At 45.3% G+C, this 18,612-nt stretch overlaps 2 protein-coding genes across 3 annotated transcripts in view; both read left to right on the forward strand.

Moving 5' to 3' along the window:
• Positions 1 to 673: 673 nt before the first annotated feature.
• On the forward strand, positions 674 to 10,065 carry LOC117748936 (ATP-dependent RNA helicase DHX8). 2 transcript variants are annotated; one of them, XM_034559088.1, is made up of 23 exons: positions 674 to 883; positions 1,282 to 1,367; positions 1,482 to 1,554; positions 1,819 to 1,910; positions 2,129 to 2,241; positions 2,388 to 2,873; positions 3,424 to 3,568; positions 3,825 to 4,028; positions 4,113 to 4,200; positions 4,341 to 4,438; positions 4,664 to 4,811; positions 5,235 to 5,416; positions 5,631 to 5,825; positions 5,913 to 6,098; positions 6,198 to 6,408; positions 6,503 to 6,684; positions 7,148 to 7,288; positions 7,428 to 7,583; positions 8,002 to 8,139; positions 8,223 to 8,351; positions 8,777 to 8,973; positions 9,061 to 9,240; positions 9,336 to 10,065. In XM_034559088.1, exons 1-23 carry the CDS (start codon positions 775 to 777, stop codon positions 9,553 to 9,555), a joined length of 3,759 nt encoding a protein of 1,252 aa, XP_034414979.1. In that variant the 5' UTR covers positions 674 to 774; the 3' UTR covers positions 9,556 to 10,065. The 2 variants fall into 2 exon arrangements, with proteins under 2 accessions (XP_034414979.1, XP_034414978.1); XM_034559087.1 differs by having other exon boundaries at positions 690 to 883; positions 2,385 to 2,873.
• Positions 10,066 to 10,802: 737 nt separating this feature from the next.
• LOC117749135 (ATP-dependent RNA helicase DHX8-like) overlaps positions 10,803 to 18,612 on the forward strand; it is a 9,654-nt gene continuing 1,844 nt past the window's right edge. The window contains exons 1-20 of the mRNA XM_034559356.1: positions 10,803 to 10,942; positions 11,035 to 11,120; positions 12,034 to 12,100; positions 12,198 to 12,289; positions 12,406 to 12,509; positions 12,631 to 12,999; positions 13,123 to 13,267; positions 13,472 to 13,657; positions 13,741 to 13,828; positions 13,937 to 14,034; positions 15,314 to 15,461; positions 15,723 to 15,904; positions 16,532 to 16,726; positions 16,832 to 17,017; positions 17,103 to 17,313; positions 17,425 to 17,606; positions 17,705 to 17,845; positions 17,940 to 18,095; positions 18,214 to 18,351; positions 18,486 to 18,607. Coding sequence (XP_034415247.1) covers positions 10,840 to 10,942; positions 11,035 to 11,120; positions 12,034 to 12,100; positions 12,198 to 12,289; positions 12,406 to 12,509; positions 12,631 to 12,999; positions 13,123 to 13,267; positions 13,472 to 13,657; positions 13,741 to 13,828; positions 13,937 to 14,034; positions 15,314 to 15,461; positions 15,723 to 15,904; positions 16,532 to 16,726; positions 16,832 to 17,017; positions 17,103 to 17,313; positions 17,425 to 17,606; positions 17,705 to 17,845; positions 17,940 to 18,095; positions 18,214 to 18,351; positions 18,486 to 18,607 — 2,999 coding nt within the window. The 5' untranslated portion in view covers positions 10,803 to 10,839. The remainder of the gene's footprint in view (positions 10,943 to 11,034; positions 11,121 to 12,033; positions 12,101 to 12,197; positions 12,290 to 12,405; positions 12,510 to 12,630; positions 13,000 to 13,122; positions 13,268 to 13,471; positions 13,658 to 13,740; positions 13,829 to 13,936; positions 14,035 to 15,313; positions 15,462 to 15,722; positions 15,905 to 16,531; positions 16,727 to 16,831; positions 17,018 to 17,102; positions 17,314 to 17,424; positions 17,607 to 17,704; positions 17,846 to 17,939; positions 18,096 to 18,213; positions 18,352 to 18,485; positions 18,608 to 18,612) is intronic.

Consider the following 18,612-nt stretch of genomic DNA (forward strand, 5'->3'; position numbering starts at 1 on the left):
AATTCACGCATATTTGTGTGTGTGTGATCGATGTTATTTTACGTGCTTGATGACGTTGCTGGCAAGTGTAATGCAGCAACTGGCAGCTCAAGACAAATCCCCCCCAAAAGGACAATAAAGTACATCATAACTAATATATCTTTATTTCACTTTTTTTTGTTAAACTGCAGTATACCGCATTTGATGGATCCCTTTTTATTAAATACAGATGTTTACACTCTGCTGCCAGAACCGATATGACAAATTGATATTTTGCAGTAAACATCCCACCATGTGGAGACAGATATCGTCTCCCCGAAGCGAGCAAAAAACATGTTTTGCAGACCGCTCTCACCCCCCTGGACACAAGTGTGTCCCCCCCCCCCCCCCACTGACTGGCTCTTACACCCCCAGAACAATTTATTTTATTAAAATACAACTTGTCGTTTTTATTTTATAAAACATACTTGTTTCAGAGTACTGTAATAGGTTTTTTTGTTTACCATATTTATCTTTAAATAATGTCTCTTTTATATTTTATTGTTTTTTATTATTATTCATCATTGTTATGCAACTTTCACCAAGTCAAATTGCTTGTAGTCAGATTTTTACGTTTATTATTAGGGATTTTAGCGCCATCGTGCGGCAAGTATCGGCACGACTGGCAACGTCAGTTCTTACGTACTTTACGTAAAAAGACGTAACCGAAAGTCGCCCACGTTGGATAATGTCTGCGCGTGTCTTCCTTCGCTGAAACAAAAACACGGCTCGAGGAAAGAAAAAAAAAAAAAAGAAATGGCAGACGGTGGAGTCGACGAGCTATCGCAGCTCGAATATCTGTCTTTGGTGTCGAAGGTCTGCACGGAGCTTGACAACCATCTTGGAATAAGTGACAAAGATTTAGGTGAGTGGTTTTGTGGCGAAGAAGAAGAAGAATCCCGGATAGCTAGCTAGCTAGCCTGTGCTAAGTAGTTAACGTTAGGTTAGCTAACTAGCTGTTGTTAGCTAGCTAGCTTGTGCTAAGTAGTGCACGTTAGGTTAGCTAGCTGTTGTTAGCTAGCGTGTGCTAAGTGGTTAGGTTAGCAAACTGTTGTTAGCTAGCTACAGTGTTTTATGTTAAACTGACCGTTTTGTTTTTACCCCGTAGTGTAACGTAAACTGTCGGCTTGTAGTAACATTACGTCTCAGCTTTACGGGAGTTCTCAACGCTTTTTTTAACGTTAACTAAGCTAGCACGAGCTGGTCTATAGTAGCTTCGAGTGTCTTTTTTGTTGTTGATGTTGTTGTCTAATTGTGTCGCAGCTGAGTTTGTCATCGACCTCGCTGAGAAACAACCGAGCTTCGATGGATTCAAAGAACTGCTGCTTAAAAATGGAGCCGAATTCACAGTAAGTTCAACGTCACATTGAGCCGGCTAAAGCCAACACAGTCAACGGGTAAACTAGCTAGCTAACTCTAACCTTAACTAATCGGGGGTTTCTGAACTGTTGTGTTCATTGTAGGATTCTCTCGTCGGTAATCTGCTCAGGCTCATTCAGACTATGCGACCTCCGTCCATGTCCTCCACGATTAAAGGTAAGTTACTGTGACGACAGAGCTTCCAAAGTATTAATATACTGTAGTTAAACAAGTTGACTCTGAATAAAATCACAACATATAATAAGATAGCTCTGTTGAAGATTATTGTGTATTATTTACTAGTATTGTGTCTATATAGGTACTGTGTAACCGCTACATGTCTGTGGTTCCCTTGTGCTGTGCCATATACACATATATTAAATACATTTCTCCCATGGGAATAATCCAAACTACATTTAACAATCAACTGTTCATTTTCAGCCTCCGAGGCTGTGGTCAAGCCGAAGACGGAGAAGGACAAGATGAAGGAGTTGTTTCCTGCACTGTGTAGAGCGGACGAGCCTCCTCCGAAGGTACGTGGTATCTGTTTATTACCCATAATGCAACGCACGATTCGTGATCTGTTGGGCCAAAGGGCTATGAACTCTATTTATAACACAATAATGAACCACCGTAGATACTCTTTGTATGGCTAAGGTGCCTATAATAATGCCAGAAGTGAATTTAATAGATCTGTAAAAAGTAGTGTGCTTCTGTGGGGCTAATTGTTTTGTTTGACTAACTTTCTCAGAAGCTACTAGATGAAGATGAAGATGATGTGAAGATAGCAGCTGATGCCATGAAAGAGCTGGAGATGTTTCTGCCCAGTGTCAGCGGGACGGACGCTAAAAGCATTAAGAGCAGGTCAGACGACTAACGCCGGTCACTTTGTTGAATATAGGATAAAAATGACAACCAGCAAATATGCATATCTACAATTTAAGTTCATCGAATGAATTCAACTGTAGCTGATGTTTACTTTTATGTACTTTGCATACTTGTTCTAGCAGGTCAGAAAAGAGCCGACGCCACAGCCGAAGTCGCAGCAGAAGCAGAGAAAGAGACCGAAGCAGAGAAAGAGACCGACACAGAGACGGAGACCGAAACAGAGATCGAGACCGAAACAGAGGAGACGGAGACCGAAACAGAGACGGGGATCGAGGCCGAGACGGAGACCGAAGCAGAGACCGAGATCGAGACCGAAACGGAGACCGAGACCGGAACAAACGCCACCGCTCCAGGTCTCCGTCCAGAGATCAGGATCGGCACAGAGATGGCGACAGAGAGCGCAGCAAAAGAAGAGACAAATCTTCCCGCTGGTCTGAGCGCTCGCCAAGTCCCAAAAAAGACCAAGAACAAGACAAAGACTCTGATCGCTGGAAGGACAAACACGTGGACCGCCCGCCGCCGGAAGAACCGTCCGTTGGCGACATTTACAACGGCAAAATCACCAGCATCATGCAGTTTGGATGCTTTGTTCAGCTGGAGGGATTAAGGTCAGTATTAAGTAGGACTGGACCAAATGTATCTGTTTCTCTTGTCTATTGGATGGCTGCGTATGATTTGTTTCTGACTCGTTACAAAGTCTATAGTCAAAATCCCCAAAAAGATAAATTCCCAACATATTTTTTTAGAAAGACTTCATATTTTTGGGAGTTTTGCCATTTAAAAACTTGCTGCACACAAAAGGATTGAACACTCGTATTAACGGGGCAACCTAACAGCACCGTAAATTACATTTTATATAGCCAAAAACACAAAAAAACACAACCATTTTTTAAGGTGATGTCATAAAATATGATGACACGGCTTCATTTGAAAACCTCATGAAATGAAAGACATTCAGTACAGCCCTAGTATTCATTCACAAGCGCCGTTAATACAACATTGACTTAAATCCTGGTTACTGACTAACTGTAGAATTGAATTGCTGATGCTTTCCTACGACGTGTGGTGGTGCACGCGGGGAGCATCCGTCACCAGGGATGTGCTGCACGCCTTCAGTCTGTTATTTGAAGTAAACCACGGCGTGTTCTCTGTTCGTAGGAAACGATGGGAGGGGTTGGTTCACATTTCCGAGCTGCGTCGAGAAGGACGCGTGGCCAACGTCGCCGACGTCGTCAGCAAAGGCCAACGAGTGAAGATCAAGGTGCTCTCGTTCACCGGCTCCAAGACCAGCCTCAGTATGAAGGTGAGAACGTTAGTCTGAAGTGGGGAAACATTGATTGTGGAGATTTCTCTCTTGATTGCAGCATTAGTGCTTAACTGATTTCTAGATTGTGTTTGCGCTTTTTAAAAATTGAATCTCCTATTCCCTTATATAACCGAGCAGATAACAGTTTAAGTGAGTCATTATCATTTAGTGAATAAGTGATTTTAAGTGACTTTCTCAAGAGGTATTTGGAGAGTATGTTGTGTAATACCATTTTTCCTCCTCTCTTTGCCAGGATGTGGACCAGGAGACTGGAGAGGACCTGAACCCCAACAGGAGGAGGAACGTAGGCCCAGACGGGGACGAGATCACCATGAGGAACCCCGACCGGCCCAGCAACATGAACCTGGGCCAGCCCCCCGAGCTGGAGCAGGACGACACCCTGGAGCGCAAGAGGCTCACCAAGATCTCTGACCCCGAGAAGTGGGAAATCAAACAGGTGGGTCTTTCACATGGAAGCTGCTTTGATGACGCCACTGAACTTCTATTCACATTTCTTTTAACACTCTCCGTCTGCCCTCAGATGATCGCTGCCAACGTCTTGTCCAAAGAAGAGTTCCCCGACTTCGACGACGAGACGGGGATCCTTCCTAAAGTTGACGATGAAGAGGGTAAGAAGCCTCAGCTGCTGCTTAGCTAACAATGGTTTTCTGCACAGCCTCTTTTTAAGGTCTTTCTTTGCAATATAAAATACTTTTCTTGGGGGGGGGGGGGGAGTTGAACTCATTTGATCGTGTTCTCTGCCATTCAGATGAAGATCTGGAAATCGAGCTGGTAGAAGAGGAACCCCCGTTCCTGAGGGGGCACACCAAACAAAGCATGGACATGAGCCCGGTCAAGATTGTCAAGGTACATCTTTCTCAATACACAGAGGGGGAGACTACAGATCACGTCAGCTCGTGATTCTGGGAAATATTTAGTCGAAAGATTATTAGAATAGAGTTCTTGTCTGGAGATCATTTGTATATCCAACGGAGCTGTTCCAACGTACATTTTCGTGGTCTCCAAACATACAGTGGCGTCTTGTAGCGCTTTTGAGTGACGCGGTCCCCGTTTTCTCCCCTCCGGCCATAGAATCCAGATGGCTCTCTGTCTCAAGCCGCCATGATGCAGAGCGCTCTGGCGAAAGAGAGGCGAGAGCTGAAGCAGGCCGCACGAGAGGCGGAGATGGACTCCATCCCCATGGGGCTGAATAAACACTGGGTCGACCCGCTGCCAGACGGTAAGAAATCCATTAGACGTGATTCATCAAATCCCTGCGTAGCCACAGAACCATCTGCCAGCTTGAAATGTGCATATTGATTATCTTACCCTCTCCCTTTTAGGTTTTAGTAAGATATATATACATGCATATAGTTTTATCTTTGCTTTTTGCACAATCCAGTTGTGAATAAAGTCTTAAATCAAAAGCACAGTGAGTCATACCTGCTCCGTGATGGCAGGCAGCATCCCTCAGGCCTGCCGGCACTGGAGATGGTTATCTAGCTTCCTGCAGCCCCAGATCTGGCCGGATGGAATAGCGTCGCCACGGTTCAGTGTCGCGTCCCGGTCACCGGGGGCCCGGACTGTTTCCTCCACGCAGATCGGATGCGATACGATTTTTTTTTCTTCATCGAGCGCACTTCTTACTCCTCTTTTTTTACAGTTGATGGTCGGCAGATTGCGGCTAACATGAGGGGCATTGGCATGATGCCCAACGACATCCCCGAGTGGAAGAAGCATGCTTTCGGAGGCAACAAGGCCTCCTACGGAAAGAAGACCCAGCTCTCCATCCTGGAGCAGAGGGAGAGCCTGCCCATCTACAAGCTGAAGGAGCAGCTCATTCAGGTGTGTCATGTTGAATGGAAACATCTGCCCAAAGTACAAACAGCCCATACAGAAGTGTGGCTGAAGGGAAACACACAGTACCGATGCCACGCCTGTAGTATCATTACTTTTAATACTTTTTAAAACCGAGATATAATGCAAACGGGGGGGGGGGGGGAATGGCTGCCGCCCACGTGCCAATTTGTAACGTTCGCTGTGGTTCAATCCGTCGCAGGCCGTTCACGACAACCAGATCCTGATTGTGATTGGAGAGACGGGTTCCGGTAAGACCACGCAGATCACCCAGTACCTGGCGGAGGCGGGCTACACCACCAGGGGCAAGATCGGCTGCACGCAGCCCCGCCGCGTGGCCGCCATGTCCGTGGCCAAGAGAGTCTCCGAGGAGTACGGCTGCTGTCTGGGTCAAGAGGCGAGTGATCCATCGAAAATGTTTAACGGCTTTGGTAAATCTCAAGATGGCCGATATAAATATATATATTTGTTTTTGTTGCTGTAGGTGGGTTACACCATCCGTTTTGAGGACTGCACCAGCCCCGAGACGGTGATCAAGTACATGACGGACGGCATGCTGCTGAGAGAGTGTCTGATCGACTCTGAACTGGGCCAGTACGCCATCATCATGTTGGACGAAGCTCACGAGAGGACGATCCACACCGACGTGCTCTTCGGTCTGCTCAAGAAGGTGAGTGGGCGGAGCTTCTTCTGCGTTAAGTTGTCCGGCTTGTGAGAGACGTGCAGAAGAGACGTTTTTTCTTCTTCTTTTTTTGGGGGGCCGTCTCAGACTGTGCAGAAGCGCACGGACATGAAGCTGATCGTAACGTCGGCCACGCTGGACGCCGTGAAGTTCTCCCAGTATTTCTACGAGGCGCCCATCTTCACCATCCCGGGGAGAACCTATCCGGTGGAGGTGCTCTACACCAAAGAGCCCGAGACGGACTACCTGGACGCCAGCCTCATCACGGTCATGCAGATTCACCTGACCGAGCCTCCGGGTAGGTTGGATGTAAAACGGTGTCCTTCCCCCCCTGAGTTGACCCGAGCGTCGGTCTGAATCAAACGTTCCCCCCCCCCTTTGTGTCGGTGCAGGTGACGTCCTGGTGTTTCTGACAGGACAGGAAGAGATCGACACGGCCTGTGAGATCCTGTACGACCGGATGAAGTCCCTGGGGCCGGATGTTCCCGAGCTGATCATCCTGCCGGTTTACTCCGCCCTGCCCAGCGAGATGCAGACCAGGATCTTTGACCCGGCGCCCCCGGGCAGCAGAAAGGTGCCCGTGTTTTAATAGTGATCTTTCCAACATAGAGGCAGCATGCCTTTCCTATTATTAAACTACAACACTTTTCCGCATTTTAAATTCCTCAAAATGAGAAAAAACTGTGTTTGCATTATGCCAAATATTATATATATCATTATAAACACACAAAAGGTACAGTTATATTTGGTCGCCGGTTTATTGATGCATAATAGTAAAACATTTTTTATCTTATCTTTCTTGTATAAATAGTCTTTAAAAAAAAAAAAAATATATATATATATATATATATATATCTATATATATATATATATATATATATAATATTCAGTAAATAGTAATGTCTCATTGGATCTTCAACTGACACCTATTATTATTCTAGTAATAATAGGTGTCAGTCTGAAACAATGTGGTAAAATAAAACGAGACAAGATCCAGTTTATTTTTGTGACCCTTTTTAATACTATTTATTTTTCAGGTGGTCATCGCCACAAACATCGCCGAGACGTCTCTGACCATCGATGGAATCTATTACGTTGTGGATCCCGGCTTTGTCAAGCAAAAGGTGTACAACTCAAAGACGGGCATTGACCAGCTGGTGGTGACTCCCATCTCACAGGTGCCGTATATATATTTATACATCTACTTGATATCGCAGCAGAGAGAAAACGCCAATGTTTCCTAATATTTTTAGCGATTACTGAATTTTATTCTAATGAAATCTATATATATATATATGTTTTTTTTATTTATTTCAGGCCCAGGCCAAGCAGAGGGCCGGTCGAGCCGGCCGAACGGGCCCCGGGAAGACGTACAGGCTCTACACGGAGAGGGCCTACAGGGACGAGATGCTGACCACCAACGTGCCCGAGATCCAGAGGACCAACTTGGCCAGCACGGTGCTGTCCCTGAAGGTATCAACGCTCGTCTTACACATGTGCGTGTGTGTTTAGGATTAGCACCAGGTAGAAATTCAGCAAAGGATTGGAGCGGGTATATATTTATATATTTGTATTTATTTTATATATATATATATTTTTTTTTAAACATTTTTATATATATATATATTTTTTTTAAATTTATTTATTTATTTATATATATATTTTTATTTATTTATTTATATATATATATATATTATTTATTTATTTATTAATTAATTAATTATTCGGGCACCAGAGAGGAGCGTAAAAGGCTTCATGCTTCAACCTTTCTCTTAACTTGACACTGCAATGTGCTGCAAAGACTCAAATAGTTGCAGAAGTATACAACGCAAGAGAAATAATGTCTTGAAGTTATCGTCTTACTCGTCCCGTTTTTTGTGTCCTCCACCAGGCGATGGGCATCAACGACCTGCTGTCTTTCGACTTCATGGACGCTCCTCCCATGGAGACTCTGATCACGGCCATGGAGCAGCTCTACACTCTGGGCGCTCTGGATGACGAAGGCCTGCTCACGCGGCTGGGCAGAAGGGTGAGGAGCGCTCTTACTGTGTGGTAGAGAATACATCTACAGCACTTTGTGGTTTCTATAATGCCCTTCACGTTCCCTTCTAGATGGCCGAGTTTCCTCTGGAGCCCATGTTGTGCAAGATGCTGATCATGTCCGTCCACCTGGGCTGCAGCGAAGAGATGCTCACCATCGTGTCCATGCTGTCGGTGCAGAACGTCTTCTACAGGCCCAAGGTTTTTATTTATTATGACTTACTGCATTTATTTCTGGTCTGTTTTCTACTTGAAAACCAAGGTCAAAATGTATTATGATCAAAATATAAAATGTAGTAATATTTTTAAAAGTTATATATATTTAAAAAAAAAAGTTATATCTAATTTCTTTTAATAAAAAAAAAAAATATATATATATATATATATATATATATATATATAAATAAATAAATAATATAAATCATTTTTATTTTTTTTCAAACTGCTCAGTTTATCATAAAATAACATATTGACTTAAATACTTCCTCAAGTTTTGTTCATTAATATTTAAATAAAGTGTTATTTGAGTAAAGATCCAATCACGGAGCCTTAATTTATTATATAAAAATAAAAAAATGTTTCCTTTCCTTCTAACTTTATCTTTTTTTTTTGTTGTTGCGTTAAAGGACAAGCAGGCCTTGGCGGACCAGAAGAAGGCAAAGTTTCACCAGCCGGAGGGCGACCACCTGACCCTGCTGGCGGTCTACAACTCGTGGAAGAACAACAAGTTCTCCAACCCCTGGTGTTATGAGAACTTCATCCAGGCCCGCTCCCTGCGCAGAGCCCAGGACATCCGCAAGCAGATGCTGGGTATCATGGACCGGTATGATTTTCACCAACTCCATAAGGAATGATTTTAATATCCGCCTTGCTTCTCATGAACCTCCCAACATGCTCTCTTTCTCTTCAGACACAAGCTGGACGTGGTGTCTTGTGGCAAAGCGACCGTACGGGTCCAGAAAGCCATCTGCAGCGGCTTCTTCAGGAACGCAGCCAAGAAGGATCCTCAAGAGGGCTACCGCACCCTGATAGACCAGCAGGTGGTGTACATCCACCCCTCCAGCGCCCTGTTCAACCGGCAGCCCGAGTGGTACGGCAACGCCAACAATAAATGTCGTCTTTTTCTCCATGATTTCTAAATGTGAAACGGCCCGCGTGAACGTCCTTGCCTCCCTCATCCCGCAGGGTCGTGTACCACGAGCTGGTGCTGACCACCAAGGAGTACATGCGGGAGGTGACCACCATCGACCCGCGCTGGCTGGTGGAGTTTTCGCCGGCCTTCTTCAAAGTGTCCGACCCGACGCGCCTCAGCAAGCAGAAGAAACAGCAGCGCCTGGAGCCGCTCTACAACCGCTACGAGGAGCCCAACGCCTGGAGGATCTCCCGGGCCTTCCGGCGCCGCTGACGCGCGTGACGTCAACGAATGCGTAAAAACTAATTGATGAGTCGGCTGGGTCGACGTGTACCGGCTCATTCACTTTTTAAAAAAAAAGATGTTGTACATTTCCCCCCCCCAGAAGCTCCGACATTAATCTGTCTAGGTCGGATTTTTAGTGTCATTATTTTAGGGAACGTGGAGCTCATATTTTCATAGCACTAATACGGGAACAAAACTAATAAAAAAATGTCCACAGGTGAAGTTTAAAAGTTAAATCTTCTGGGAGACTGTGGACTATTTGTTTTGACTCTGTAAACTGCAAATGGCATATAATGTTATGCCCGAATAAGACCCGTTTGTGATGGAGTCTTCATGCTTCACTAGTCAACGGTAGTCGGATCATTAATATTGAACGGCGTATATGTGTTTGATAGATTTTGTACAATTGCTCAGACATCTGTCACTCGTCTGTGTAAGAAGAATGTGTGTTGCTCTCTGACGATGCGTCCTCATTAAATACATGATTTTTTTTTTTTACGCCTTGCATTTTGTTTTTCTTGTGTACTTTTAAGTGGAAGGAAAGGTAGATACTGAGATTATTAATGGAGGTTATCAATCGTGGCTTCGGCCAAGCTGCACAAAAAGAATAAAATAAAATATATCACTTCAGTAAAATTCAGATTATTATCAGCTAAATGCATACAAAGCATCAGTCACTAAACAGAAAGATGTAGTCCCGGTTTGGATTATTTAGTACCTTTTTTTTTTTTTTTTTTTTTTTAAATGTAAAACTTGTGGGTTGTTGTGGTGGAAGATGTACTTTATTTAAAAGATCTAGCAGTACCTGCATTCAAAATCTATAAATAAAAAGAATATAACAGCAACTCTGTTACCGGAAAATGTCATGCATTCAAAAGTATTCACAACGGCCCGTTTCAGAATAATATCTGTATGTGACTAAATTATTATTAGTGATGTATTTTTGTTTAACCATCACTAATAAAGGTGGGGCATTAAATATATATATATAATCTAAGATACCCAGCTAAATCCATAATAATGCTTCATAATACATTATTAATCAAATAAATGCAGTGGAGTGGAATAATATTGTAGTATTATAGGGGAAATACAAATACTTTGCACAGTACTTAGTCGGATGTACTAGTTCCACTCAACCTGTATTACTGTCATCTGCCTGTTGACCGCCAGGGGGCAGCAGCGCGGCAAACAACGTGCGTTCGTAGCTCAACCGGAAGAAGGAGAAAATCCACTTCCGGGTCAGAAAACAACAACAACAAACTGAGAGAAATGGCTGCTTCGGAGGAAATACAACGCCTGGAGTATTTATCCCTGGTGTCGAAGGTGTGCACGGAGCTGGAGAATCATCTGGGATTAAGCGAGAAGGATCTGGGTAACGTGACGTCACTTGTTTATCCACTCACGCGACGGGGGTTTGTGTCGGCGTGCGCGTGAGTAACGTAACACCGGTTGATGTTTTTACAGCTGAATTCATCATCAATCTCGCCGAGAAGCAGCCGACGTTTGAGGGCTTCAAGGCGACTCTTTTTGACAATGGAGCCGACTTTACGGTAATTGAGCTGCGAACCAAACCCCCCGATTTACGTGTTTATTCATTCATTTCCATAGCAACGGGGACGCTGGCGAGTCTAACGCCGCTCCGCCTGGAACCGTGTTTGATTCGACCTTATTTACAATTTAACATTCATTTTTATTTATTTATTATTTTATTTAACAGCGTGGTTAAGTTCAATAGAGATTGTTCTCTCTTTTTTTAATTCTTCTGCAAACGCTTCGTCTTGGATTATTTATTTTTTACCGTCTACTTCCTGGACAACTAACTAGCTAGCTGTCAGTCTCTCGCTAGCCAGCCTGCTCCATGCTCCATGCTCCATGCTCCATGCTCCATGCTCCATGCTCCATGCTCCATGCTCCATGCTCCATGCTCCATGGCTCCATGGCTCCATGGCTCCATGGCTCCATGGCTCCATGGCTCCATGGCTCCATGGCTCCATGGCTCCATGGCTCCATGCTCTGAAGCCGGTTGCCTGAGAGCCTCCCAAGGTTCTAACTCCCTCCCCAGCTCAGCCCAGACCTCCTCTCTCAACATTGATGGCTCCGTCGTCACCCCCATCCACCCAGGTCCTCACGGCGACCTCGGTATCCTCCTAGACCCCGCCCTCTCTTTCCTACCCATTGCACGCCTCTGGCCCTCCCTGTCCAATATACAAAGCCCTGAACCACCTGGCCCCTCCCTACATTTCAGACCTCCTCCCCCTCCGAACCCCCAACCCGGTGCCTCAGATCAGCCGGTGCAAACAGTCTGAAGACCATCAGGACCAAGCGCCGGACCCGGGGTGACAGGGCCTTCTCAGCTGCTGCACCCCCCCCTCTGTCCCCATCCAGTGTCTAGAAAAGCTATATAAATTCGAAGTATTATTATTATAATTATTGTTATTATTAAATCCACATTTCTGGTTTCAGGACACCTTTATTGGTAATCTACTCCGACTTATTCATACTATGCGACCCTCAGCATCCACGAGTACAGGTACAGAACCTCTGTGGTATGTTTTATGTACTAATACCTCGTGTTTTACATCTATGTGTATTCTGTTAAACTATATCTTCTCTGTTGCGTGTGACAGCTCATCAGTCGGAGGTGAAGCCAAAAAGTGGAAAGGACAAACTGAAAGACAAGTACCCCGCTTTATGTGTACCAGATGATCCCGTGTGGAGAGTGAGACACTTTTATGTGTATTCTCTATAAAGGAAAATATAACTTGCATGAAAAAAATACATAATATTTCAGGAGTTATGGAGCTGTAACTAATTATTAATAACCCCCTCCTTCAGATTCCACCGTGCCACCCAGAAGATGACGCGCAGGTGGCAGCAGCAGCCATGAAGGAGCTGGAGATGCTCATGCCAAACTTCTGTGGAACGAGCTCTGATGACGGGTTAGCGTTGCACTAAAAGTGTGACTGTGACTTTGGAAAATGAACAAGTTTTATGATTATATTTTTATAGTCTCTTTTATAACTTTTTTTTCTTTTGTTCTTCCCCTCGTTCGCTCCTCAGGGCCGTCAGGAATCCGGACAGTTGCAGAAGTCGAGACGGACCGACCGGACGCCGGCGAAGTCGCTCCAGATCGAGAGATCGAGACGGCGACACGAACCCGGCGCGCAAAAGGAAACGGGTGTCGCGCTGGAGCGACCACCCGCCGAGCCCTCGCAGAGACGAAGCCAACAACACCACCAACAACAACAACGCCAACAACACCAACAACACCGACAACGACAGCAAGAAGGAGGAGAGGGACTCTGACCGCTGGCGTGATCGACTTGTGGACCGGCCTCCGGCGGAAGAGCCCGTCGTGGGCGACGTCTACAACGGCAAAATCAGCAGCCTCATGCAGTTTGGCTGCTTTGTGCAGCTGGAGGGCCTCAGGTCAGTCAGCTGGGTGGAGTCTTTACAGCCACGCATGACATGTTGCAGTCAGATTAGGTATTTTTTTCCAGCGTCAGCCTGTCATGTTCTTCCGAGTGATTGCATCTCCACGCTGACCCGCAGGAAACGCTTCGAGGGCCTGGTGCACATCTCCGAGCTACGCAAAGAGGGCCGCATAGCCAACGTGGCCGACGTGGTCACCAAAGGCCAGAAGGTGAAGGTCAAAGTGCTGTCCTTCACCGGGACCAAGGCCAGCCTCAGCATGAAGGTGAGTCGCGTATTAAAAGGTCAGAGGAGACGGTGGTTTGTACGTCCCACCTTCAGGAATCAAGAGGAACACTGAAGGACTCGCCGGTCGTGGGTCGAAGCATCGTAGTTGTCCTTTTTTAGACAACGACGGGTTAAAAAGCACAACACACGTATCCGAAATAATAATAATAATAAGTGGTCTCGCTGGTTTACACGTCGCCAGGATGTGGACCAGGAGACGGGGGAGGACCTGAACCCCAACCGGAGGAGGAACCTGGACACCGGAGAGGAAGCCATGAGGAACCCGGACCGCCCCGTGGAGGCCAGCATGGCGGAGGTCGAGGAGAACCCGCTGGAACGCAAACGGCTCGCCAAGATAACCGACCTCGAGAAATGGGAAATCAACCAGGTATTCATCCATCCAGCCGACACGCCGGCTAAGTGTGAACAGTGAACACAAATAAATGAAATAAAACCCGCTGTCCCGTTTAGATGATCGCCGCCAACGTGCTCCCTAAAGAAGAGTTCCCGGAGTTCGACGAGGAGACGGGGATCCTCCCCAAGATAGATGACGATGAAGGTGAAGCTCTTCTTCTTCTTCTTCTTCTTCTTCTTCTTCTTCTTCTTCTTCTTCTGTAGTGTGCGCTCCGTGGAAGCTGCAGACTGACGTCTCTTCTTGTTCACACAGATCAAGAGCTGGAGATCGATCTGGTCGAAGAGGAGCCGCCGTTCCTGAGGGGTCAGACCAAGTTCAGCACCAACATGAGCCCGGTCAAGATCGTGAAGGTATTTAATACGCGTGGAACAATATATGAATGTTGTCCACTGAGTTAAATACAGTCTGGGACTCATTATAGAAAACCTTGATTTTGATGCATTGCATTAAAATGGATTTTCTGTACCTTTTTATAGGGCAAATGAGAAGATGTCTCAATATGGTGGAAAATAGTAATAAAAAAAATTGTAATAAAATTCGTAATTTGTGATATTGGGCTGTATGAAATAATATAATAAATAAATATATCTAAATAGAATTCGTAATGTGTGATATTGGGCTGTATAAAATAATGTAATAAATAAATGTATATAAATAGAATTCGTAATGTGTGATATTGGGCTGTATAAAATAATGTAATAAATAAATATATCTAAATAGAATTCGTAATTTGTGATATTGGGCTGTATGAAATAATATAATAAATAAATATATATAAATAGAATTTGTGATATTGGGCTGTATGAAATAATATAATAAATAAATATATATAAATAGAATTCGTAATTTGTGATATTGGGCTGTATAAAATATAATAAATGAATATATCTAAATAGAATTCGTAATTTGTGATATTGGGCTATATAAAATAATATAATAAATAAATATATATAAATAGAATTCGTAATTTGTGATAATGGGCTGTATGAAATAATATAATAAATAAATATATATAAATAGAATTTGTAATTTGTGATAATGGGCTGTATAAAATAATATAATAAATAAATATATCTAAATAGAATTCGTAATTTGTGATATTGGGCTGTATAAAATAATATAATAAATAAATATATCTAAATAGAATTTGTAATTTGTGATATTGTGCTATATAAAATAAAATAATAAATAAATATATCTAAATAGAATTCGTAATTTGTGATATTGGGCTATATAAAATAAAATAATAAATAAATATATATAAATAGAATTCCTAATTTGTGATATTGGGCTGTATAAAATAAACTGAATTGAATACTGAAGCTACGTCTCTCAGTTTAAATCCTGATGTATTAGAATGCATCAAATTATTCTGATAATGGCCGCAAATTTGGGTTTTTAAATGGGGAAATGTTTGTACTGCGTAACGGTTTGAAAGTTTGTGTTTATTATAGACTTATTATTGGAGCTGAGGTTGAAATAATGTCATTAGGCATTAGCCCAAATTGATGCATTAGGTTCAAATGTCGTACCGTCGGTACCTGGAAGAACTTGGTGACTCGTGTGTGTGTGTGTGTGTTTGATAGCCTGTGTGTGTGTTGTTACAGCTGTTCTCACTTTGCCCATCAGAACCCAGACGGCTCCCTCTCCCAAGCCGCCATGATGCAGAGCGCCCTCTCCAAGGAGAGGAGGGAGCTGAAGCAGACGGCCCGCGCGGCCGAGATGGACTCCATCCCCACCGGGATCCACAAGAACTGGATCGACCCGATGCCCGACTGTAAGGGACCCCCCTGTGTCGCGTGTCAAGAGGTCTTGTGCCAGGCCCCATTACACTGTGACATTGTTACCGTGGGCGCGGCTGGAGATGATTATCTAGCTTCCCCATGCGTTTACAGCCCGGCACGCTGACTCCTAATGCACCGGGACTCGGGTTCCTTCCCGTCCTGGTCGCAAACCTCGATTATCGTCGCAGTTCATCTCGATTTAAAAAAAAACTAGACGCCGGAAGCTAACGGTCCCGTTTTCCTCTCCTGTGCAGACGAAGGGAGGCAGATCGCCGCCAACCTGAGGGGCCTCGGCGCCATGCCCACCGACCTGCCGGCGTGGAAGCGGTACGCCTTCGGGGGGAACCAGGTGTCGTACGGCCAGAGGACCGAGCTCTCCATCCTGCAGCAGAGGGAGATGCTGCCCATCTTCAAGCTCAAGGAACAGCTGGTGCAGGTACGGTCAGCACAAAGTTTGAGATTTTGGGAGATTTTGCATCCTTTTTTTTATTTTTACGACTTTCGGGGGAAAGAAACATCCAAAATACACATTGAGGTGTTTACTCTACTGCTTTGTAGAGATATATAGATGTATATTTTAGATTTCTCCTTACTTCACTCAAAGTTAATTTAAGATAATGCCTCTTTTGCATATTTAAACATACAAAAAAAATAATTTTAATGTAAGTAGCTCGGCTGGGGGGGGAAGTTTCATGGTGATATCTATTCATTTAATTTTTTTACCCTTTTCTCCTGTCGTGTTTCCCCTTAACGGTAAATGTTAGAAACGTACAAGAACAAATAATATATTTATTATAATAAATAATGCACTTTTCTGCTTTACAATAAGCAAATAGACACAGAATGAGCTTTAAAAACTGGGTAATTCAAAAAGTAATTAATAAATAAACACACTAAATAAGATTTAAAAATAAAGATATGATTCATAGAATGCAAATCTAATAATAATATTTAAAAAATCTGTACTTTTATATTTTCAAAAAGGTCTTTTCTTCATCGGTGGTGGAGATATAAAAAAAATATATTTAAGACGAAAACCGTCATTTCCATTTCTCTTCGCAAGGCCGTCCACGACAACCAGATCTTGATCGTCGTGGGAGAGACCGGGTCCGGTAAGACCACGCAGATCACCCAGTACCTGGCGGAGGCGGGCTACACCTCCAGGGGCAAGATCGGCTGCACGCAGCCCCGCCGCGTGGCCGCCATGTCCGTGGCCAAGAGAGTCTCCGAGGAGTACGGCTGCCGTCTGGGTCAAGAGGCGAGTGACCTCCAGACCGGAGAGAGAGAGAGAGAGAGAGAGAGAGAATCGTCTTTCATCCCTCCTTCCTGTAACGTGTAACATCCTTTTTTTTTTTAACTTCAGGTGGGATACACCATCCGCTTTGAGGACTGCACCAGCACGGAGACGGTGATCAAGTACATGACGCACGGGATGCTGCAGAGGGAGTGCCTGCTGGACGCCGACATGAGCCTGTATTCCCTCATCATGCTCGACGAGGCCCACGAGAGGACGATCCACACCGACGTGCTCTTCGGACTTCTCAAGAAGGTTTTTTTTAAAAAAGAAGAATATTCAAACGACGCTGTATTTTTTTTTTTATCACACGGCGTAACTTCCTTCTTTTTTCTTTTAGACGATACAGAAGCGCAAAGACATGAAGCTGATCGTGTCGTCGGCCACGCTGGACGCCGTGAAGTTCTCCCAGTATTTCTACGAGGCGCCCATCTTCACCATCCCGGGGAGAGCTTTCCCCGTGGAGGTGCTCTACTGCAAAGAGCCCGAGACGGACTACCTGGACGCCGGCCTCATCACGGTCATGCAGATTCACCTGATGGAGCCGCCGGGTATGCCCGTGTATAAGGAACCTCAACATGCGTCTCTGTGGAGGGGGGAGGGGGGGCGGGGGAGAAATCATGTGACCAAACGTTCCCCCCCCCCCCTTTGTGTCGGTGCAGGTGACGTCCTGGTGTTTCTGACGGGACAGGAAGAGATCGACACGGCCTGTGAGATCCTGTACGACCGGATGAAGTCCCTGGGGCCGGATGTTCCCGAGCTGATCATCCTGCCGGTTTACTCCGCCCTGCCCAGCGAGATGCAGACCAGGATCTTTGACCCGGCGCCCCCGGGCAGCAGAAAGGTGATGAACTGCACCGGATACCAAAAAAAAAAAAAAAAAGGTGGCTTTCAATTTGACCTGAAACGGTTCTACGGGTAAATACATTTCTGATCCTCCAGGTCATCATCGCCACCAACATCGCCGAGACGTCGCTCACCATCGACGGCATCTACTACGTGGTGGACCCCGGCTTCGTGAAGCAGATCGTGTACAATTCCAAGACGGGCATCGACCAGCTGGTGGTGACGCCCATATCACAGGTAGCGTGAACGCTCATAAGATAATAAGATCCGGCTTTACTGACACAAACAAGACGCCGTCTTAAAGGCTCCTCCCTAAACGCCCCTTTTTCAGGCCCAGGCCAAGCAGAGGGCCGGTCGAGCCGGCCGAACGGGCCCGGGGAAGTGTTACAGGCTCTACACGGAGAGGGCCTACAGGGACGAGATGCTGACCACCAACGTGCCCGAGATCCAGAGGACCAGCTTGGCCAGCACGGTGCTGTCCCTGAAGGTGATGTACTGACCTTCCATCTTTTTTTTTTTTTAACCGTGTGTTTTCACGACGCAAAGCGAGCGCCTTGACCCCGTGAAGTATGACGACGTGTTTTTTCCTTTTTTTTCCGACGCAGGCGATGGGCATCAACGACCTGCTGTCTTTCGACTTCATGGACTCTCCTCCCATGGAGACTCTGATCATCGCCATGGAGCAGCTCTACACTCTGGGCTCCCTGGATGACGAAGGCCTGCTCACGCGGCTGGGCAGAAGGGTGAGGAGAACGTGGAAGTCCACCGCAGGCACCGTTTACTCGTCTCATCTGTGCGCGAAGGACCTTTTTTGATTCTTTTGAGCCGTGCATGCGATCCGTGTCTGATCCCCCTCCCCCGTCCGCGTTGGTTCTAGATGGCCGAGTTTCCTCTGGAGCCCATGTTGTGCAAGATGCTGATCATGTCCGTCCACCTGGGCTGCAGCGAAGAGATGCTCACCATCGTGTCCATGCTGTCGGTGCAGAACATCTTCTACAGGCCCA

Source organism: Cyclopterus lumpus, chromosome 19, assembly GCF_009769545.1.
Source record: "Cyclopterus lumpus isolate fCycLum1 chromosome 19, fCycLum1.pri, whole genome shotgun sequence".
Lineage (NCBI taxonomy): Eukaryota > Metazoa > Chordata > Actinopteri > Perciformes > Cyclopteridae > Cyclopterus > Cyclopterus lumpus.